Source organism: Geotrypetes seraphini, chromosome 12 (assembly GCF_902459505.1).
Source record: "Geotrypetes seraphini chromosome 12, aGeoSer1.1, whole genome shotgun sequence".
Lineage (NCBI taxonomy): Eukaryota > Metazoa > Chordata > Amphibia > Gymnophiona > Dermophiidae > Geotrypetes > Geotrypetes seraphini.
The window spans coordinates 84388538-84413064 of NC_047095.1; the positions used below are offsets into that span (position 1 = coordinate 84388538).

Sequence of the window (24527 nt, forward strand, 5' to 3'; positions counted from 1 at the left end):
TAGCATTCCAAGCGGGCAAATGGAACAATTGCCTTACCGCCTTCATCTCCAACTCCCCGCCCTACCACCTGTTCAGGAAGTCACTAAAAACCTACCTCTTCGACAAATTCCACTAACGCTGCCTTCCCTCCTTCCCTGCACCCTCTTGACCTCGACATGCCTCCATTCCCTCTGACTACGCCCCCCTCCCAAGCCACTATAGCCTCTCTTTCTCAATCTCTGTTTTATCTAATTGCCCTGCCTTTTCATTGCCTCACATTTAACATCACTGTAAATGTATCACCGCTATAACATGTAACATCGCTGTATACGTACAGTCTCTTCTTTAGTATATGCCTTTTTATTACTGCTATTTATGTAACATCTCTGTAAATGTAACAACACTGTAATATGTATCATCGCTGTAAATGTACATATTGTTAACCGCATTGAGCTTCCATGGTATTGCGGTATACAAGAATAAAGTTATTATTATTATTATTATTCTTTAACACATTTAAAGTGACAGTGTACTTGGTATGTGTCCGTACTGAGTTCCCTGGATGATATTACCCACATGTGAGAATATAATACCTGCTTGTCCTCGGATAATAAATTTTACCCTTAACCTTATACACAGAAACCTATAATAACTGGAAAAGCGGAGACTTAGAGGAGACATGATAGAAACCTTCAAGATCCTGAAGGGTATAGAAAATGTAGACAGGGACAGATTTTTCAGATTATGGGGAACCACAAGTACAAGAGGGCACTCGGAGAAATTAAAAGGGGACAGGTATAAAACAAATGCCAGAAAGTTCTTTTTCACCCAGAGGGTGGTGGACACATGGAACGCGCTTCCGGAGGCTGTGATAGGCCGGAGCACGTTACAAGGCTTCAAAGAAGGTTTGGATAGGTTCCTAGAGGATAAAGGAATTGAGGGGTACAGATAGGAGTAGCGGTAGGTTATAGGGATAGTCTGGGACCATTGCTCAGGCAATGGGCCTGATGGGCCGCCGCGGGAGCGGACCGCTGGGCGAGATGGACCTCTGATCTGCCTCAGCGGAGGCAACTTCTTATGTTCTTAACTAAAGGACATGAATTAGAGGTGCTGCTTGTTGACAAACAGTTTGGGTGTCTAACAGTGCTTTTGATACTGCAAACATGAATATGCATATAAACTGCACTTTAATACATTTGCCTCTAAACCAGTTATTTTAATTACAAGATTACTGTATGTACGAATGTATTTCTCGTGACAGAGCTATACATACATACACAAAGTTAATTTTGACAATATCTCTCTTTTCAAGTGGTCCTATTATGACCATAGTTCAGAAAAATTTACACACTTTAAAAAGAAGAAATCAAAACAATATGTATTACTCAAGTTAAGCATAGATAGTAATACTGCTGACTACATAGGAGGTTGCGCTGTTTATATACCCAACATGGGTTAACTTGGGAGATGAGTGAACCACAAAAAAGTCAAACAAAATCCACCAATAATTCAGCACAAGAAAAAGGTAGTTCCGCAAAAAAAATGTGAACCAAATCAGAAATAAACAAGAAGCAAACCCCCAACCCATAGGAATAGTGAAACATCAACCACAACACTATCCCACAGATGGGTAGATTGAGGGGAGAAAATCTCCGAAAGTTAAGATATTCTGTGAAAATGTCAGACTTTGGAATTTTCACAGTCTGAAGAGAGACAATGTTAAACAGTAAACAGTAAATGAAATGAACTTATCTTCTAGTTTACTACAGGAATTGTGTGTACTCCTGAAGTCTGTCCCTTTTATGGTTTAAAAGAAGGGGAGTTGCAAATTATTTAAAATCTAAAAATTAGAATTGTGATGTATTTTACTTTCCTTTGAAGTTTTATAAGAAGCTGCAAGGCATTCATTTTGCAACATATTTTTTTAACAACATATCTGTTGATTGGGTATTTCATGTTTACCTCCTCTGTCTTGTCTTCATCTTATAATGAAATTAAAATTCTGAACAGCACATCCAAATATGAAAACTACAAGTTAGAACACATTGAAATAATGAATTCAGAAAAATCAGACTTTCTTCTAGTTTTCATATTTGGATGCACTGTTCAGAATTTTAATTTCATTGTTATAAACAGAAGGCAAGACAAAGCAGGAAAACATGTAATACTCAATGAACAGATATATTGTATTCTTACACAGCTATTCAAATACAAATGATCAGTGTCTACAAAGAAAAAGACTACAGTAAAGCTAACTTATGGTGCAAACTCATCCAGAGGTTTTAAGGTTGGCAAAATGAATACTCTAAAACTTACTAAAGAACCCAATAAAAAATATATATTGATGCTGAATTTTTCAAACTGAAACCGTATAGTAACCTTTCTGGCTTTGTTCCCCACATCAGTTTAATGACTTTGAAGTGCCCAAAACAGAACACAACTAGCTTTTGCATAGGATAAAGCAGGAGCCAGTTGAGAACAGGCAGATATTTTCTATCTGGGGTTTATGATGGTTCTCTGGAAGTAATTCTGGAAGGGAGAACATTTTTCAAGCAAGCAGAAAAGTTTTGATAATCAATTGTTAACACTTTTCAAAAATACACTTTTTACCTATATGCTGTATTCAAAAGATCAAAAGGGAGAGAGGAACAGAATTAATATTTCCAGAAAACCTTTTAACATCATTTCTTCTTTGGGAAGCATAAGGCAGATTGAGATTCTCTCTCTTCTATAAACTTTGATATTTTAAGAACCATTCATATTTAACCATAGAAAACCTGAATCAAACTCCAAGCATTATTTTTCAAAAACAGAACAAAGAGAGATAGGGAAAAAAGCATCAAGTAATTTTCCCTAGACTAACCTTTTCCCTAGACTAACCTTTTAGGTAAATCTGAGAGGACCTTGGAAGAGCAACTAGAAATAAGGAATGCAGATCTTCCCACCTGAAAACTTCATCTCAGGGAAGGGTTGGGGGTGGAGGGTGCTGAAAAGTTCTCAGCCCAACCAACTTCCTAAATTCTGAGCATTATTTTGTCACTGTAGCTGAAAACAGTGTTATTTCATTAAGTGCTAATTTGCAGAAATGAAATTCTATGTTTTGACTGTTTCAGATTATTGATTGAACCATATCCAGGTAATTCTGATCTTGGTTGGGCTGAGAACTTTTCAGCACCCCTCTTATATGTGGAACATTTTGTATTCAAACACTGCAGTTATCTATAGAAATAACAAATAGCATATAGGTTTTAAGGATGATTTCTGCTTGGTCAAAAAAGTACCAATCTGGACTAAGAAATTCATAATTAAAATTGAATTATGAAAGTCACTAGCGGACTCGCTCTGTGGCTGGCATTTCTAACCCAAAAGGGTTATATTTAATTTTTCTAAAAGATAAATCAAGGGCATTAGGTAGGCTAGAATACACTATCAACAGTGATAACTAGTGAGTGGAGCTCCTCAACTGACAAACATGCCCAAGAAAAAGATAGGTAACCAGACTAACCTGAATATATGAAAACTGATAACAATGCTAGCCAGATACCTTAAATTTATACAAGGTAGCAGACATAATTCTACTGGATTTTGAGACAGAAAGTGATATAATGGTCAGGTTCAGTTGGTCTCGACAGACACCATTCTCAACTATACTTTTTTTTTTTTTTTTAATTTCAAGATTACAAAATAAAGTTGATCCCTGAAATCAGCTTTGTACAATTTGAACATCTCTAGGATTATTCCATAAAAGGAATATTTGATATCTAAAAGGGAAAACCATAAGACTATCAAGATGAAGGTTATATTTCTGTCTTTTTCTTTAACAGTAATGATAATTATTTTTGCTCTGAATCTCAGTCACTGATGTCTATTGAACAGTGTTGTCAAATTTTGGTCTATGAAGGTTCACCAGAATATCTGGCTTTCAGGACAGCCAAACTATGTAAAATAACTCTATACTAGAGTCAAAGTATCCAAGTGTCCTGAATATTCACTGTGGATATCCTGAAAAATCAGACTTGTGGGAGGTCCTTGAGGATAAAAGTTTGACAATGCAGGTCTTGAAGAATTAGCCTTTCCTTATACTCCCAGCCTCAAAAATGAAACACCAACAAACTTAAACTAACATACAATATACTCAAATAAAGAAAACCAAAATATGTCACCACTTGACTTGTGTCATGTGTGAATACTTGGAAATTGTGCTATGTGCAGGAGATAATATTTCTCATGCAGCTCCACTGCTAAATTCCTTATATGTATATAAAGTTCTCCTATTCAGAAATCTGGATAAACTGAGCCATCTGCAAGCAGAAAACTACTAATACATTTTTCATTCTCTTTTTCCTTCACCCAATCTCATTTTCACAGAATGAAAATAGCTTCTACCTGACTCTTGAGTAAACCACTTTAACACAGTTCTTTGTAACAGAATCAAAAAGGCTTTCACAAATATTAGTAGAAAATTTAAAAAGAAACACACTATAATTTACTTATGCCATACATCACACCACCAAAAAGTATACCCATACACACTATTTGGTGTAGCACAACGGTTCTTCTTTCACACTTAAGGCAGTGGTTTCCACAGGTTAATTCAGTAATTATTAAATGTGAGGTCCATGGCAGTTTGAGCCAAACTCATCTCTGAAGATATCTAGGAGTGCATTACCAATGGCAAAATTCTGCCTCTTGGAACATTTAGTGCTTTTCCCCCCCATCTTCGTTTGTTCAGTACTTAAATTAATAAGACTGATCCGGTGCTACATCTGATCTGGCACTGAATTGATTGATTTCACTGGCACTCTCATCAGGTCATCTTTTCACCATGATAAGATCCGTTTGTTAACACTGGTGCTTTTCCTTAGGTGTTCTGAATCAGCCATTTACTCAAAAGTCATCAAGTTGGCAGGAGCCTTAGGATAAAAAAAAAAATGCACAAGTTATGTTATTTTTATCAACAGCTTCAAATTTTATTTTCCATCATTGTTTCTTTGGATTCTAATAGGAAGTTCTGTGTTTTTTAAAAAATTAGCATAAATCAGTAACAGACACCATTCCCATACACAAACAAAAAATTGGTAACATTCATAATGTTTCAAATTTGATTTTAGACAATAGATAAAATGACTGCAGTATGAAATCAAACAACATTGTCAGCCCAATCCTTGCAAACATATTACTCAAAACCAGTCCTACCATGTTACTGTACTTCCTATGAAACCTAGCCCTAATGTTATTACAAAAATTACCTTGGAATGCGATAGCAACCTACTGATTTTTTAAATTTAGGGCTTCTAACTTTTGGTTATAACTGGAAAACTCCAAAAGAACCACTTCGTGGAGAATGGGAGGTTCAAGTTATAAATATCATCAACATCCAAATTCTCCTTACTCTGGTGCTCTGATAGCTGGATTACTTCATCAAATTGAGGCTGACCTGTTTCCTTCTGCTCTGACTGCTATCCACTTAAAAAACAAAACAAAAGATAAATGTTATCTTCCATACAGTGGCTCTTAGCAGGAATTCCTGCACTTTCTGGCCATTTCTAGTCTTGCAAGACTAGTTTAAGATATCCTGCACCATGCAGCCATACCTATGAAGAGACCTATAGTGAAGATAGCAGTGGAACTTTAGTTCTAATTTTATTTATTGTTTTATCGATATGCACCATACTGTTTGTTCTGATCTCTTTGGAGCCTGATCAGAACCTGAGGATTTTCAGAGGGGGGGGGGGGGGACGACGACGATGAAAATGAAAGCCAGAGACTGAATGGGGAATGTGAATATAGGAGTTGAGGAGGATGGATACAAAGTCAGCTGGGACTAATGAGGGGGATCAAGAGAGCATTTGTGAGTGCAGGAGGGGGAAACAACAGAGACATGCAAAGAAGAGAGGAATAAGCCCTTCAAATCTGAGACTGTCTCTTCTGTGTTTTGATGTAGTAGTAGAAAATAGTAAGAAGAGAAAGCCCAGTTACTTACCATAACAGGTGTTATCCTGGGACAGCAGGCAGATATTCTCACATGTGGGTGACATCACCCATGGAGCCCCAATATGGACAGTGAAAAGTGTAGTATCACTTTAAGCTTTAGCAAGCTTTCAGACTGCTCGCACCGCACATGTGTGAGTGCATTTCTGCCCGATGCCAGCTCGCGAGGTCATCAGTTCTATGCCCAAGCGAAGAAGCCAACTAGGCGAGGTGAGAATATCTGCCTGCTGTCCCAAGATAACACCTGTTATGGTAAGTAACTGTGCTTTATCCTTAGACAAGCAGGAAGCATATTCTCACATGTGGGACTCCCTAAGCTTCAATACAAGGGATGAAGGGAGAGTTGGGTTCCAAGAATCTCAGAAAGATTTGAGTTGCCACCCAAAAAACTAGACCTAGGGTCTGATATGAGACTGTGGAGGCAAGGGAAGGAACCTAATGGAAAAAAATGAATAGAGTAACTCCATGCCCTACTACAGGTAAATGGAAGATTGCGAGAAAACCTATTTGCATGGAGGCTGGAAAATAATAAACGACCCCATAGAGTCAGTTGAATCTAAATATAGGCGATGGAGAAGCCAAAAAGATTCAAAAACCAAATGAGTTGACTACTGACTAATGCAACTAAATAGAGTAACCGACTCAGTGAATAGTTGAAACTAGTCCTATCTCTGAGTAGATACAAATGAAAAGGGAAAGGAATTTCGTAATCAAAGAAAGCATGATTTTCTTGAAAAGAATTGCTTTAGACAATAAAAAGTAGAAAGTATTCTAGAAAAGCTGATAATATGGAGTATAAAACTACAATGACATAGTGGCTTACTATGTTGAAAAACAACTTCTCAATAAAAATATTTGCATTATTATTATTAATCTGTTACATCTCATGAAGGCTGAAAAAGTACTGTAATAAGCCTTATAACGAGAAAAATCGGTGTCAGGTTAAAACCGCGGAAGACAAAGGCGCGCGCCGACAACTGAGCGCAGCCGAAGAAAATAACTGGAGGTGCGCGCCGAAGAAAATAACTGTTTTTAGGGGCTCCGACGGGGGATGTTGGGGGAACCCCCCCACTTTACTTTATACAGATCGCGCCGCATTGTGGGGGCGTTGTGGGGGATTTGGGTGGGTTGTAACCCCCCACATTTTACTGAAAACTTCACTTTTTCCCTAAAAACAGGGAAAAAGTTAAGTTTACAGTATAATGAGGGGGGTTACAACCCCCCAAACCCCCCACAACGCCGCCGCGATCTGTATTAAGTAAAGTGGGGGGGGGCCCCCAACAAAACCCCCTGTCAGAGCCCCTAAAAACTGTCATTTTCTTCGGCGCGCACCTCCGTCTTGCGCTCAGTTGTCGGCGCGCGCCTTTGTCTTCCGCGGTTTTGTCTATGAACCGAAAAATCAGTAGAAACAGCTAGAGCACATGTGTCAAATACAAGGTCCGTAGGCTGAATCTGGCCCTCTGGTTCTTTTATGTGGTCCGTGCTCCTGAACTTCCCCTTCTCACAGCCCAGCATGTCTTCCCTCCCACGCTGTTCCGATGTTGCTGTCACGATGAAAAATCTGCCGGCCTTGGCTGCGATTCAGCAATGTTGTCTATGGCTCCCCCTCCTGCTTTCCTGCTGTGGTCCACCTGGGTGGAAATAGGAAGTTGCGCGTCATTGGAGACAGACCGTGGCAGATGGAAAGCAGGAAAGGGAGCCGCAGCCAATGTTGTTGAATTACTGCTGAGGCCAGCAGATTTTTCAACTTGACGAAGACATTGGACTGGCGTGGGAGAAAACACATGCTGGGCTGTGAAGAGAGAGAGATGAAGGGAGAGAGGTAGGACCTGGGGTGGTGTGGAAGAAGAGGGAAAGAGATACTTGAAGGGAGAACTGTTGGGAAGAGAAAGGGAGAAATGGTGGACCTGGGAGGGGGAGGCAGGCAGACAGGGGGAGAGATGGGATTGGGGGGGGGCAGTTGAGAAGAGAAAGAGAGAGAAGTTGGATCTGGGGATGGAAGAGAGGGAGAAATGTTAGGCCTGGGGGTGGAAGGGAGAAAAAAATGCAGCATCTCTTTTTTTTTTTCCTTCCATCTCATCAAGGGGGAAAGGAAGAACAACAACAGAAAAGAGAGGGAGCAAAATGTTGGACCAAGGGGAGAAAGGAGGAGAGATGTAGTAATGGGGAGTAAATAGAAGGAAATAGAAGGCTGGGAAAGAAGTGAGATGGGAAATGGGAGAGCTAGGGACTGAGAGAAGATGGAGAACTGAGAGGTAGCTGAAAATTTAAAAAGAAGGGTGAAGAAGAGGGCAAGATTTGAGTGGACAGAGGCAAAAAAGAAAAACTTAAGAAAGCTGAATGGGAAAAATAAATATGTTAGAGACAGGCATAAGGAGGGAATGGCACAATAGAGAAGAGGAGAAAAAATGGACAGCAGACCCTGTAAAGAAAATTAGTAGAAGATAGACAAAAAGCAGAAAGAGAAACTGGTACCAAGATGATGGAAAAGCAAAATGACCAGACAACAAAAGGTAGAGAAATAATTTTATTTTCTATTTTGTGATTACAATATGTCAGATTTGAAATGTGTATCCTGTCAGAGCTGGTATTAGACAGCAAGTGTGAACTAGGACCTAAAAGAGAGAGGTAAAGTCTTTTTTATTTATTTTGTTTATACCACAGAGCTGGCGTGGGGTTGGAGAGGTTGTATCCCTACACTTCTACTAAGACTAAGGGCTCCTTTTTCGAAGGTGCGCTAGCATTTTTAGCGCACGCACAAGATTAGTGCGTGCTAGCTGAAAAACTACCGCCTGCTTAAAAGGAGGCAGTAGCAGCTAGCGCGTGCTAAAACCGCTAGCACACTTTTGTAAAAGGAGCCCTAAGTATCTTAATAAAAAATTTGGCCCAAGACTTAGCCCGTGTTTTAGATTTTGGCCCCTTATGTGATTTGAGTTTGACACCACTGAGCTAGAGGATAAATATTATCAAAATAATATGCCATTAATCCCCTCAAAGAGTAAACAGTGGAGGAGGAGGACAGGGATGCAGAGAACATCAAGACAGAGGAAACTATCAAGGAAGAAGTCCGGGAGTTAGAGAAGTTCATCGAGAAGGAATACAGGGAGACCGTGGAAAATCACCAGCAACAGTGGAACTGCCGAGATACACCTACAGAGAATGAGGACCATCTGGAGGACGACCACAAGAAAAGGGAGACACAGCAGCGAGATCTGGAAACAGTGGAGGGAACTCACAAGAAGATGAGTCCAGTGCAAGCTAATGCCAGGATGAGGGAAGATGGAAGTGCACAGAGGACACAGACCTACGGCCGGAGAGATGGACATACTCCAGGGACACGGACCTTCGGCTAGAGAAGCAAGAAAAGATGGAAAGGACAGCAATCGTCATAGGGAACTCCATCATCAGACAAGTCGACAGCCACATAGCAGGAGGAAGACAGGATTGGCTGGTGACCTGTCTACCGGGAGCCAAGGTAGAAGACATAGTGAGACGCATCGACAGCATCATCGACAAGTGTGGAAGAGGAAGATATGGCGGTGGAGATCCATGTGGGGACAAACAACGTGAGCAACAGGAACTACAACAGGGAAGTACTGAAAGACTAGTTCCGGATGCTAGGAAGGAAGCTGAAGACCAGAACACAGAGGGTAGCATTCTTGGAGATCCTACCAGTACCCAGGGCTGGCGAGAAGAGGCAGACAGAGCTGCAAGCAGTCAACACATGGGTGTGACGCTGGTGTGAGGAAGAATTCCAGTTTGTGCGCAACTGGATGACGTTCTGCGGGAAGAGCAAACTATTCAGGAGGAAGGATGGACTCCACCTCAGCGGAGATGGAACGAGGCTACTTGCAAGCAACATCAAGAGAGAAATTGAGAAGTTTTTAAACTAAGAAGGTGAAAGTTGACAGAGTCGATGGTTCGAGAACTGGTATATCCAGAAGATATCATGCAGAAAGATAGCGGGGAAGGCTCACCAGATCGTAAGCAAGACAGAAATCCTGATAGATCGAAAGGGACACAAGAGGGAAGGAAATGCAAGAGAGTAACAGGTCACAAACTCAAGTATATGTACACGAACTCAAGAAGCCTAAAGAATAAGAAGGATGAATTAGAAGCTATGTACAAAAAAGATAACCTTGACATCATCGGCATCATGGAAGCATGGTGGAACGAGGAAAACGTCTAGGACACTGTGATACCGGGATACAAGCTATACTGCAGAGACAAGGTGGCCCAAAAAGGTGGGGGCATTGCCCTATACATCAAAGAGGGAATTGAGTCTACCGGAGAAAACACATCGGAAACGAAAAATAAGGTAGTCTCTATGGGTCAAAATTCCGGGAACAAATGGAACGGAAACAAAGATCGGCATCTACTACCGACCCCCAGGGCAGTCCGAAGAAATTGATGGAGAAATGACAAGACGAGATTAAATGGAAAATTTAAAACCAAACTTAAAACCTTCCTCTTTAAAGATGCTTTTATTCCTTAGCATCAGCCTCCACCTTTTAAGTCTCTGATTCATATGTAACTTTGTAACTGCTAACACTTCTTCTGAAGTGATCCCCCTTCCTAATGTTCTTACCATTCCTCATTTACCGTCCTTTTTTATTCATTTTACTTCGATGTATTTTAAACAACCTCTCCCTCTCTTACTTTCCTTCCGTTTCATGTATGTTAATTTTAATTTGTCCAATATATATATATTTATAATAATTAATAAATTATTGTTTTTATTTACTTATTTTAATTGTTTTCTATAATTTTTTATAATGTACACCGTCTAGACATGTATTTTTATAGACGGTTATCAAAAATAAAGAAACTTGAAATTTGAGGCAACACAGTTATTATGGGTGAGTTCAATTATCTGGGATAGCGGTTGGGAGACCACGTTCCTGGATGCTGTAGGCGATTGATTCCTGGAACAACTTGTCACGAAGATAACGAAACGCAATTCTGGACCAAATTCTAAATGGACTATGAGGACTGGCACAAGGAGAGGGGATGCGGGGAACCAGTGATCACAATATCATCCGCTTCGACCTGGACACAGGGGCAAAACATCGATCCAGAACGATGGTCACGACACTGAACTTCTGAAAAGGGAATTATGAAGGGATGAGACTTATGGGGAGAAGAAGATTAAGAAGAGGATAAGCACTGTAAAAACGCTAGAACAAGCATGGTACCTTTTTAAGGACACAGTCACCGAGGCGCAAAATCTATATATACCACATATTGGCAAGGGATCCAAGAGGAAAAAGAACAAGGAACCGGCGTGGCTCAATGTAATAGTGAAAAAAGTGATCAGAGACAAGAAGACTTTGTTTAAGGAATGGAAAAGCCCAAACAGCTGAGCGGCAGAGGAAGCCCCAAAACAGCTTCCTGCCACTCATCTATTGGGGATTTTTTTTTTTTTTTTAAATTATGAGTATCACCACGAACAATATCTGTCCCCATTTTAAAAAAAACTGCAAGCGCCCCCCCATCCTGAAGATAGTCCCCACCCCCGATGACCTCTGGAGCCAAATAAGAGGCAGGAGGGATGGCAACTCCCTTCTGTCACTGCAAACCCTCACCCCCCTGAACTGATCCCTCCCCTTCTCCTCTTTACCAAAAATCAGTAGGAGAGATGCCCACTCACTCTTGCCACTGGATGTCCCCCTCCTGCACCCCCCCCGCAACTCCTGAACCTCCCCCTCTACAATCTCCCTACAACCCATGAACCTCTAAATTACAATGACAGCAAGAGGGATGCCCAGTTCCTTCTGCTTGTAGGCCCGCCACTCCAAAATGTTGGGCCTTCCCCTTCCTGGCGCATCCTGGAATGCACTAGGAGGGGCCTAAGGCCCGCCATTTTGGAGTGGTGGGCCTTGAGCAAGACATTCCCTCCTGCTATCATAATTTAGAGGTACAGGGGAGGTTCGTATGTCGTTTGGGGGGAGGGTGGCACCCACATACCTCTTGCTGATTTTTGGTAAAGTGGGAAAGAAAAGGTGAGGGGCTGGTTTGGGTGGTTCTGGCAGGGAGGGTTGGTGGAGAAAATAAAGGCGAAAGAGTTGGCGTTCGTGAAATATAAAAAATCCCAAGAAGAGGAGTGCAAAAAGGACTACAGGGTGAAACTGAAAGAAGCCAAGAGAGAGATACGTCTGGCGAAAGCACAGGCGGTAGAACAAATGGCTAAAAATGTAAAAAAGGGAGACAAAATTTTTTTCAGATATATTAGTGAAAGGAGGAAGATGAAAAATGGAATTGCTAAACTAAAAGATGCTGGGAACCAATATGTGGAGAGTGATGAGGAAAAAGCAAATGTGCTAAACAAATACAGAAGAAAATCCTGGAGAAGGACCGAGATTGTCTGGCAAAGTTACACGAGAAAATGGAGTGGATTTTGCATGTTCACGGAGGAGAGTGTTTATGAGCAACTTGAAAAATTGAAGGTGGACAAAGCAATGGGACCTAACGGGATCCATCCCAGGATATTATGGGAGCTCAGAGAGGTTCTGGCGAGTCCTATTAAAGACTTGTTCAACAAATCTCTGGAGACGGGAGTGGTCCTTGGAGATTGGAGGAGAGCGGATGTGGTCCCTATTCACAAAAGTGGTCACAGGGATGAAGCAGGAAACTACAGGCTGGTGAGCCTCACTTCAGTTGTTGGAAAAATAATGGAAGTGTTGCTGAAAGAAAGGATAGTGTACTTCCTTGAATCTAATGGGTTACAGGATCCAAGGCAACATGGCTTTACAAAAGGTAAATCGTGCCAAACGAACCTGATTGAATTTTTTGATTGGGTGACCAGAGAGCTGGATCAAGGACATATGCTAGATGTAATTTACTTAGATTTCAGCAAAGCCTTTGATACAGTTCCTCATAGAAGACTGTTGAACAAACGTGAAGGGCTGAAGTTATGACCCAAAGTGGTGAACTGGGTTAGAAACTGGCTGTCGGACAGACACCAGAGGGTGGTGGTTAATGGAATTCGCTAGGAGGAAGGAAAGGTGAGTAGGGGAGTCCCTCAGGGTTCGGTGCTGGGGCCGATCCTGTTCAATATGTCTGTGAGCGACATTGCTGAAGGGTTAGAAGGAAAAGTGTGCCTTTTTGCAGATGATACTAAGATTTGTAACAAGAGTAGACACCGAAGAGGGAGTGGAAAATATGAAAAAGGATCTGCAAAAGTTAGAGGAAAGGTCTAATGCCTGGCAACTAAAATTCAATGCAAAGAAATGCAGAGTAATGCATTTGGGGATTAATTGGAAGGAACCGTATATGCTGGGAGGTGAGAAGCTGATATGCACGGACGGGGAGAGGGACCTTGGGGTGATAGTGTCTAAAGATATAAAGGCGAAAAAACAGTGTGACAATGCAGTGGCTGCTGCCAGAAGGATGCTGGGCTGTATAAAGAGAGATGTAGCCAGTAGAAAGAAGAAGGTGTTGATGCCCCTGGAAAGGTCATTGGTAAGGCCCCACTTGGAGTATTGTGTTCAGTTTTGGAGACCGTATCTGGCGAAGAACATAAGAAGACTTGAAGCAGTCCAGAGGAGGACGACGAAAATGATAGGAGGCTTGCGCCAGAAGACGTATGAGGAGAGACTGGAAGCCCTGAATATGTATACCCTAGAGCACTGTTCTTCAACCGCTGGTCCGTGGACCGTGCCAGTCTGCAGGAAATTTTTGCCGGTCCATGCAGGGCCGGCGAGATTGACTCACTTCAATTTCCTGCTGGTCCACGCAGGGCTGGCAAGATCAACAGCTGAAGCCCGTGCTGGGCCGGAGAGATCTTGGGGAGCCTCCCCAAGTGGCTTTCTCCCCTCTCTGCAGCTCTCTTTTACTTCCCAGCGCAGCGATTCATGAAGGCAGCCTTGGGGCTTTTGCTGAGTCGCGGCTGCCTCTGATGATGCAACTTCCTCTTTCCTCAGAGGTGGTGCGACCCTACAAAGGACCCGAGGCTGCCTTCCTGAATCGCTGTGCTGGGAAGTAAGGAGAGATGCTGGGAGGGGAGAAAGCCATTATTGGAGTCTGGGAAGCTGCTGGGCAAGGGAAAAAAAGGGACAGCTGCTACTGGACCTGGAGGGAAGCTGCTGGGCAAGGGAAAAAAAAGGGACAGCTTCTACTGGAGAGGGAGAAGGAGAGATGCTGCTGGGAGGTGAGGAGGGAAAGTAGTCTGGGAAGCTGCTGGGCAAGGGAAAAAAAGGGACAGCTGCTACTGGACCTGGAGGGAAGCTGCTGGGCAAGGGAAAAAAAAGGGACAGCTGCTACTGGAGAGGGAGAAGGAGAGATGCTGCTGGGAGGGGAGGAAGGGAAGAGAGTTACTGCTGGACAGGAGGAGGAAGGAAGGGAGAATGAAAAAAGGAAGGAAACAGCTGGCAGGGAGATTAGAGGAGGGGAAGGGGAGAGACAGGCATGAGAAAGTAGAGAGATTGATGATAGGAAGGGGTCAGCAGAAAAATAAGCAGAGAGGGACAACGATGGTAGATCTAGTGTAGGAGAGATAAAAATGAAGAGAGCAGTGAAGCTGGAATGAATCATGTAAAAAGGAGAGAGGGGACGCAGGTCGGATGGAAAGGGGAGAGGGGCATAGAAAGAAGACAAATACCATATAGAAGTGGGAGAGGACAGACAGTGGATGGAAGGGGCAAATGCTGGATTGAAGAGACAGAGGGCAGACGCTGGAAGGAAAAGAGTGAAAAGAAGATGAAAGCAGAAACCAGAGACGACAAAAGGTAGAAAAAAATAATTTTATTTCTATTTTGTGATTAGAATATATCAGATTTGAAATATATATCCTGCTAGAGCTGGTGTTAGACATAACTGGGGACTGCAAAGCCCAGGCAGTGCTTCTTTAGCTTCCATCTGGCTTAGGGCGCTCTCTGACCAGGGGGCAGTAGCCCTTGTTGCACTCCCCTAAAACTATTCCTGTCATGTGTGACTGCAGTATTCTGTTAGCATGATATTTCTGTGTAGCATTCTGTAATAATTTGGCTTGTTCAGTTTTCTTGATAGTAAAGGGGATATATGTGAAGGGGAAGGGAGACAGGGGTTTTGTTGATCCTTGCTCTGTATTATTTGTATTTATAAAATGACAATTGTACAGAATATTGTTTCTTTTTATACTTTAATAAAATACATTCAATATAAAATCATAACTGAGGCTTGTGTGGATGGGATCAGATGATTTGTGGGGACCGAGCTCGCGGAGATGGGGGCGGAAACGGGGTTTTTAAATTTTAGTCCTAGTAGTTTGCTGGTCCACAAAATAATTATTTTATTTCTACCGGTCCATGGGTTGAAAAACACTGCCCTAGAGGAAAGGAGGGACAGGGAAGATATGATTCAGACGTTCAAATACTTGAAGGGTATTAACGTAGAACAAAATCTTTTACAGAGAAAGGAAAATGGTAAAACCAGAAGACATAATTTGAGGTTGAGGGGTGGTAGATTCAAAGGCAATGTTAGGAAGTTTTACTTTACGGTGGTGGATGCCTGGAATGCGCTCCCGAGAGAGGTGATAGAGAGTAAAACTGTGACTGAGTTCAAAGAAGCTTGGGATGAACACAGAGGATCTAGAATCAGAAAATAATATTAAATATTGAACTAAGGCCAGTACTGGGCAGACTTGCACGGTCTGTGTCTGTGTATGGCCGTTTGGTGGGGGATGGGCTGGGGAGGGCTTCAGTGGCTGGGAGGGTGTAGATGGGCTGGAGTAGGTTTTAACGGAGATTTCGGCAGTTGGAACCCAAGCACAGTACCGGGTAGAGCTTTGCATTCTTGCCCAGAAATAGCTAAGAAAAAAAAATAAAAAAATTAAATTGAATCAGGTTGGGCAGACTGGATGGACCAATTGGGTCTTTATCTGCTGTCATCTACTATGTTACTATGTTATGTTATTTTGGTGAGGGGGGGGAGGTTTTCAGCGGTAGGATGGAGTGGGCAACCATGCTGCTAATTTTTGATGTGCAGGGATGGGGTTTCCTGCAGGGGGAGGGGGCAGTTCATCTGATACAAGGGGGTTGCAGGGGCAGGAGGGAGTAGGCACCTCTCCTGCCTCCATTTTGGTTCTGAGGGTCATCGGGGGAGGGAGCTGTTAGTTGGGGGTGGGCAACATCCGGGGGGAGGGGGGGCTCAACTGTTCAGGGAGGACCAGGAAGACAGGGAGAAAAGCAAGTGGTTACATTATAGAAGCAATGGATGACAGCATCAAGTGAGATTTATCAACTCTGAGTGCAACCAGAAGTGGCACAACAGAACTCTCATCTGCAACCAATAGTAGAACACCTACAGCCAGTGAATCCAAAAGCCAAGATCCTTCTCTTACTAGGAAGAGATACACCAGCCCTGGTCAGAGCTCTGAAGTCAAAGGTGGGACAAGCTGATACTCCATATGCTTATCGACTCACCCTCAGATGAGTAATAGTAGGTGTCGTCTGCCTCAACGGGCTAAGGAAACCAAGTGTAGATGTGTGTCTTGACCAACTCATGCACCACCTTATTCAAGCTTTGTCAGAACCATCTGCAGGTAAAAGAAGTGTACAGTTGGAAAGAACCAGAACCTAGTTCAATCATCTACCAGAACACTTCGCCACCAGATCCAGAAGATCATCTAGGCGATACAGTGTTCCAAGTCACCAAGGATGATGACAAACCAACTCTTTCAGTTGAGGATAGAGTTCCTTAAGATAATGGACCAGGAATTCTCTAAAGATGAGTCTAACAGTTGGGTGACTCCTCTATCCTTTCGGACACCCAGAATACAACTTCCAAATAATAGAGAGCAAACTCAGTCTCGAATCACTTCACTGCAGAGAACCTTGCGGAAGAAACCAGAGACAAAACAGCACTTTTTAACATTCATGCAGAACATGCTGGACAATGGCCATGCAGAACCAGCTCCACCATTGAAAGAATGAGGACTGCTGGTACTTACCTATCTTTGGCGTATATCATTCACAAAAGCCAGACCAGATCAGGATTGTATTTGACTCTAGTGCTCAATACCAAGGAGTCTCTCTCAACAATGTGCTGCTTTCTGGACCTGATATGATCAATAGCTTACTAGGAGTTCTGATTCGCTTTAGAAAGGAACTTATCGCTATAACAGCAGATATCCAGCAAATGTTCTACTGCTTTTTAGTGCATCCAGATTACAGAAACTATTTAAGATTCTTGTGGTATCACAATCATGACCTCAATCAGGAGGTTGCAGAATACAGAACGAAAGTCTTTGGCAATAGTCCATTACCTGCAGTAGCAACATATGGGCTTAGAAGGACAGCCCAAGAGGGAGAGAAAGAGTATGGCACAGATGCCAGACATTTCATTGAAAATCCTTGTCTACAGCTGGAGAGTCAATTGATCTGCTAAAAAGAAAACAATGTTAGCAGATGTTAATCTCAGACTTCACAAAACTGTTTCTAACAGTCCAGAAGTAATGGCAGCATTTCCTCTAGAGCAGGGATCTCAAAGTCCATCCTTGAGGGCCGCAATCCAGTCGGGTTTTCAGGATTTCCCCAATGAATATGCATTGAAAGCAGTGCATGCACATAGATCTCATGCATATTCATTGGAGAAATCCTGAAAACCCGACTGGATTGCGGCCCTCAAGGAGGGACTTTGAGACCCCTGCTCTAGAGCAGTGGTTCCCAACCCTGTCCTGGAGGAACACCAGGCCAATTGGGTTTTCAGGCTAGCCCTAATGAATATGCATGAAGCAAATTTGCATGCCTATCACTTCCATCATATGCAAATCTCTCTCATGCATATTCATTAGGCTAGCCTGAAAACCCGATTGGCCTGGTGTTCCTCCAGGACAGGGTTGGGAATCATTGCTCTAGAGGATCATGCCAAAGGCCTAAAAGATCTAGATCTCAGAGTAGACATCCCTGGACTTCAGAGAAGTCTTGGTCTGCATTGGGACTTAAAGAAAGACATTTTTACATTTCAAGTGTCTACCTACGAAAAGCCATATACACACAGAGGTGTCTTATCGAGTTAATAGTCTGTATGATTCACTGGGGTTTGTGGCTCCAGTCACCATCCAAGGGAGAACCCTATTGTCTCAAAGCACTAATGTGTGGGATGTTCCATTGCCATCAGAAATGCAACAAGAGTGGGGAAAAATGGAAAGATTCCTGAAAGACTCTTGAACAACTACAAATCCCACACACTTATATTTTTACAGCGCTTAGTACAGATTGTAAAAAAGAACTCTGTATCTTCTTGGATACTTCGGAAAAGGCCATAGCAGCGGTGGCCTACTTGAAAACATCAGATGTAAATGGAGTTCCCCAGATGGGATCCATTGGAAAAATCAAGTTGTCACCACAGCCAAGTCATACCATTCCATGTATGGAATTATATGGAGCAGTACTAGCTGTAGAAATAGCAGATATAGTACTAAAAGAACTTGACAGTCAAGTGAAAGCAGTCAACTTCTAAAGTTTGTCCTAGACTACATCCGTAACCAGACAAGATTTTATATGTACGTCAGCAAAAGAGCTGAACAAATAAGAAAATCAACATAACTAGAGTAATGGCATTACATCCCAAAAAACCAAAATCCAGCTGAATGGGCAACCACAGCCATGCCAGCATCCTGGCTAATAGAAACTACTTGGCTAAGGGGCAGAATTTCTCCTGAAACTTGGCCGTCTAATATCTTAAACCCTGAATCTGATGTATCATCTTAGTATCATTTAGACAGGACTGTTCTTGCCACAAGGATTACAACTGAAAGCAACTTAGGAGTTCAACGGTTTTCTCGTTTTTCAAGCTAATCATCATTTAGAAGGGTCATAGCACGCTTGATCCACATTGCAATTTCAACTCATCAGCCAGCTGATAAAAATCCTGATACGTGTCACCACTGGCACATCTGCACAAAACCGCTATCAGTAAATGAGATCATTTGAGCAGAGAACACCATGATACACTGTGTACAACAAGAAACATATGCGAGTGAGATCACTTGCATCAGAAAGGGGATGAACCATCCAAGAGAAAGCCCCCTTCTGAAATTGAACCTTTTCATTGATAAAGAAGGCCTCCTGAGAATTGGAGTTCACCTCAACCAAGCAGAAATAGAAAGGGATGAAAAGAATCCATTTATTGTTCCAGGTTGACACCACATTGCAACCTTGCTTGTGCGACACTATCACGAGCAAGTTAAATACCAAGTCAAACACTTTACAGACAAGCTTTGCGAACAGCAGGACTGTGAGAGCAAAATGTAGCATTGTGTCTGAAATTCAATGCTGCATAAAGTGTCACAGACCGAGGGGAAAGCTCCAAGAACAAAAGATGGCGGATTTGCCAGCAGATCGACTCAGCACTGAATCACCATTTACGTATGTGGGTCTAGATGTTTTTGGACCATAGACAATAGTAACAAGATGTACAAGAGGTGGGGGGCCCAGAAACAAATTTTGGGCCATAATTTTTACGTGCATGAGTTTTCAAGCAGTCCATATCAAGGTTATTGAATCAATGGACACTTCAAGCTTTATTAATGCCTTATTGGAGATTCCTTGCCATCAGAGGTCCAGTCAAGCAGATTTGTTTTGATTGCGGAACCAACTTTGTAGGAGCTTGCAGAGAACTGGACATTCCAGCTGTTAAGTTGGACCAATCAGCAACAGAAAAGTATCTATGTGACCAAAGTGTATTTGGGTCTTCAATCCTCCTCACTCATCACATGTGGGAGGAGCATGGCCACGCATGATTGGTATTGTACGGCAGATCTTAAACACCATGCTGTTAGAGACTGATCATCAGAGACTAACATACGAAGCATTACTCACCTTGCTAGAAGAGGTGGCAGCTATTATGAATGCCAGACCCTTAGTACCAGTGTCATCTGATCCAGAGTCACCATTGACCCCAACTACACTTCTCACACAGAAAATCACCACCAATGTTGCTCCACTTGGAGACTTTAAGGGTGGCAACATTTACAAATACCAGTGGAAGCAAGAGTAGCATCTCACTGATATTTTCTGGAAACAATGGAAGAGGGAATACCTTTCTACTCTTCAACTGCAGAATAAGTGGCAAGACAACTGGCTGAACTTACAAGAAGGAGACCTTGTACTGCTGAAGGACAGCCAAGCATAGCATAACAGCTGGCCTTTGGGCCTCATCAGCAAAACCTTTCCCAGTGAGGATGGGAAAGTTTGTAAGCTGGAGATCAAGCCTGTGAACCAAAGAACAGTGAAGACTCATCCGACCAGTCACAGAAGTGATCTTCCTATATTGTGAAGGAACCTGAGACGAGGATGTCATGGACAGTTGTTCATCCCAGAGACTCAATAACTCTCTCTTTTATCCATCTTTTATGCTATTTGTTTGTGTTATCAGGCTCTCGTTTCAGCTCCTGCGAGACTGACAGAGAGAGTTCATCCATGCATCAGAGATGATAAAACAAGTCAGAAGTCATCAAATCAAGTTTCAGTGACTTATGGACTTTGAAAAGACTGTATGGCATTATTAAGTTTAAATAGTAATAGTGTTATCGACCGATACCAGGTGGGGAGTGATCTGGCCCCACTGTATGTGGGCATTTACTCAGTTTCTTATATAAGAACAAGTTTAAGTGTTTTATGTTATGATGTATGAGTAAGGTGTGTTCTGTGGACTTAATTCTCCAGAGGGCCTTGCTTCTCCCAGAGGGCTAGGCTCCATTCACAGAGCTGAAGCCCTGCCCTTCCTCTTCAGTATGAGAGAGAACTGTTGCCATATTTGAGACCGCATGGCTGCATGAGAACCAGAGTTAGCATTATCTTCCCACCAGGTCTTTTTACCCTTTATTTCTAACAATCTAACAAAGCTTGGATTCTCTATCTAAGTCTGGAGAACAGTGTTATTTCCACAAGGTGTGGACACACTCATAGCTTGAAAAGGAAAGCTGGTAGAGTGAGAAGATTCTGTGAAAGCTGAACTGCTTAGAAGTCATCAATTGTGATTGTTTATTCTTTATTTCATGTTATTAAAAAAAAGCTGCTCAACAAATACAGAGTCAAATATAGAGTCTGGCTGGTAACATTAAGATTACAGTTCAGTAGTGCTTGGCAACCTCATATGAGTCCTTGCTTTCAGCACAAAAACCCGAGAAAATCCATGGTCAAGACTGTACAGCAGGGGTGTCAAACTCAATCACATAAGGGGCTGAAATCGGGAAAAAAAGGCTAAGTTGCAGGCCGAATATTTAATTAAGATACTTAGGGGTCCTTTTATTAAGGTACGCTAACCGATTTAGCGCGTGCTAAATGCGTACCTTAATAAAAGGACCCCTAAGTGACTAAGGCTTAGTCTTAGCAGAAATATAGGATTACGTCTCGAACCCACCAGCTGTGGTGTAAACAAAATAAATATTGTAATCACAAAACAGAAAATAAAATTATTTTTTCTACCTTTTGTTGGACCCAGGCTCTGGTTGTCTTCTGATAACTTGCTTGCCAGGGTCTCCTGCCCATTTATCATTTTCTTCTTTCTCTGTGCTAACCATCCATCTTTCATCTCTGTCCTCCTCTTCCATTTCCCTTCCCTGGAGGTCTGGTATCTTTCCTTTTTTTTGTGTCCATATTTGCAGCTGCAGCAATGGACCCCACCATCCCCAGATCCACCATCTGTCCGTTTCTCACCTACCCTTTCATCCAGCATCTCTCCCTCCTTCCCTATAACCCCAGGGTCCACCAACTCTCCGTTTCTCTTCCCAACTACCCTCCTATCCAGTATCTCTATCCCCCCTCCATACCATCTCTTGTGTCCAACTTCTTTCTTTCTGTTCCTTCCCTCTCTCCATCCCATTGCCCATCTCTCTCCCTCTCCTCTGTTTTATTTCTTCCCCACTCCACCCCACTCTCCCTCCAACAAACATATTCCCTTTCTTTTTAGCCTCTCTTTCTATCCCTCCCTTCCTTTGTTCAGCATTTCCTCTCTTGCCCCTCTGCACTGAGCATCTTTTCCTTTCCTCCCTGCATTCCCCTCCCACATGTCCAGTATCCACTCTGTGGCCTTACTCCCTCTCAATGCTTATGATCTCCCTTTGTCATTCTTCACCCACCCCTGATCTAGCATTTTCTTGGTCACTCTGTTCTCTGCACTATCCAGTATCCTTATTTTTGTTCCTAAATATATGTATCCTTATTCTCCCCTCACTCTTCCTCTGTCTGGCACATGTACATCTGAACCCCTCCTTCTCTCCCTCGGGGTACTTCTATACCAGGGCCCACCCCTGTACCAAAGGACTGCATGTTTTCCCTTCTTCCCAGTCTCACCTTCATATTTGGCCTGTCGTTCCTACCCTCCCTCCATCCCGGCTTTCTGGTCTCTTCTGGCCAGCCGGCAGTGGCTGCTGCTGCTGCTTCTGCTCTTCACAAGCATCTGCCTTCGTCTGGTCTCCTCTTCAGAGCAGCCTGCTAAAGATCGCTGGCCTGCTTTAGCGAACTTCGCAGGCCTCTGTCGACCTCGGTAGCACCTCTGATCAGGATCATGTCAGAGGGAACATGCTACCGAAGTCGACAACGGCTTGCAAGGTTCGCTACAGCTGGCCAGTGATCCTCAGCAGGCTGCTTTGAAGATGAGATCAGATGAAGGCAGATGTGAGTGAAAAGCAGCAGCAGCAGCAGTTCGTGTTGGCGGGCCAGATTGAATATAAAGTTGAAAATGTCTGGCAGGCCAATTTTTAACTCACCGCGGGCCAGAGTTTGACATGTTTGCTGTACATTGAGCTGTAGCTGTATAATGAGATTCAGTTAGCACAGTGGCCCTACCAGCTCCAGACACTAACCAAAAGCATCTGTGTCTCTGAGGCAGAGCTGCTTCAGGGACCCTGAGCTGCTCTAAGGCATCAAAAAACCTCAAAAGTGGTTAAAAAAATTCCAAAAATAACCCCCACCTCAAAAAAAAACAAAACAAAACCACCCAGCAGAGAAAAATGACACCTTCAACTTGCATGTAGAAGGATGAACTGGGAAACACAGAGCAGTGTCAGAGGAGGCAGAGCTGAAAAATGCAGACGATGCCTTCTATACAAACTCATGAGTAGAGGTATAAAACCCAGTGGTCAAGATTCATGCGCCTTTTGCATTAACAAGATAATATTTTTGGTGGTAGTAGTTTCATCTTGGTACAAATGGTTCTTACTATCTCTGTCCAGCCTCTAGTTGTTTACTTTATGTGGGTCCTGCCAGTTAGAAAAGGCAGTATAACAGCCTCCCACATTGTCCTAGGACTTCAGCATTGTTTTATTACAGTTTATAAAAGCTCCCTTTGAGCCACTAGACTCCTGTAATCTGAAAGGTCCTATTTTTGGTGGTGGTTTTAACTTTGGATCACAGTCAGTGAAAAGTTCCATGCTCTAGTTACTGATTCACCCTTAACTAAATCTTTGTACCCATTTGAAGCTCCAATAGTGGTATCAAATTTTCATCGTAATCAGTCAATTGTTCCAACAACATTTTTCCCCCAGTCTAGCACACTTTGGATTGCAGATGAAGCTTACTTTTTGATTTAGAGAGGACTTAAGCTGTTAGAAAGTCCACACTTTTTTTTATCCCAATAAGCCAGGGTCTGCTATTATTAAACATACTCTTATCTAAATTGCTAGCAAACTGCATTTTCTTTACTTACCTTCAAATAAGTTTGACTCTTGAGGGTCATGTCAAGGCACATTATATTCAAAGTTATAGATAAATTTGCAGGGCTGTAGCATGGACATCTGTCCATATATTTTCATCTTACTATTAGCATGACAGTAGGTTTGGCCAATTAATCCTCCAGAATGTCTTTAGAGGATAGAATCCAACTATGTCTCCCTACCCCCCTGGATCCATTTTCTTCATTTCTAGAGTGCCTTTCAAAAAAAAAAAAAATAAATAAAAAAAAAAAGATAAAATACAAAAAGTCCACTTATCACCAATAATTTGAAAAAAAAATGTGTTATCTGCCTCTTGCAACACCTTTCTTGACAGTTATTTTTCTTTTTTTTGTTGTTGAAGGCAGCCTGTAGCTATAGATCCATCTGAAGACCTGCTATCCTGCTTATCCACGGGAAAGGGAAGTTGTATACCATTTTTTTCTGGTTACACATCAAAGAGGTTTACATATATTTGTATTTTGTACCAGGGGCAATAGAGGATTAAGTGACTTGCTAAGGGTCACAAGAAACAGCACTGGGATTTGATCTCACAACCTCCGGGTGCAGAGGCAGCAGTTCTGCTACTAGGCCACTCCTCACCAAGGCACTCACCTGTAATAGTTGCTCTTTGCAGGTAGCAGGATTCAAGTCCACATTTATCTTCTACCTCCTTTAGGAATTGAATTCTATTCTAATAAGAACTGAGGTAGTTCCATGTGAGAGTAGTAGACAGGAAGTAGCACACATGTATGGAATTGCTCAAAAATCTCTGGAATATTTCTAAATTGGAGAATCTTTATCACATGCCAGGCTCTGACTGATGATGTCACCAATCTGTGAGGACTTGTATCCTGCTATACACGGAGAACACCTGCAACAGATAAGTAACTTGCCCCCTCCTTTACAAAGCCGTGCTAGTGT

General features: G+C 42.5%; 1 protein-coding gene across 7 annotated transcripts in view; it reads right to left on the reverse strand.

The window, feature by feature from the left end:
• Positions 1-1318: 1318 nt before the first annotated feature.
• RALGPS2 (Ral GEF with PH domain and SH3 binding motif 2) overlaps positions 1319-24527 on the reverse strand; it is a 595760-nt gene continuing 572551 nt past the window's right edge. For all 7 annotated transcript variants that reach the window (XM_033915477.1, XM_033915478.1, XM_033915474.1 and 4 more), the window contains one exon: positions 1319-4893. In XM_033915477.1, coding sequence (XP_033771368.1) covers positions 4864-4893 — 30 coding nt within the window. In that variant the 3' untranslated portion in view covers positions 1319-4863. The remainder of the gene's footprint in view (positions 4894-24527) is intronic.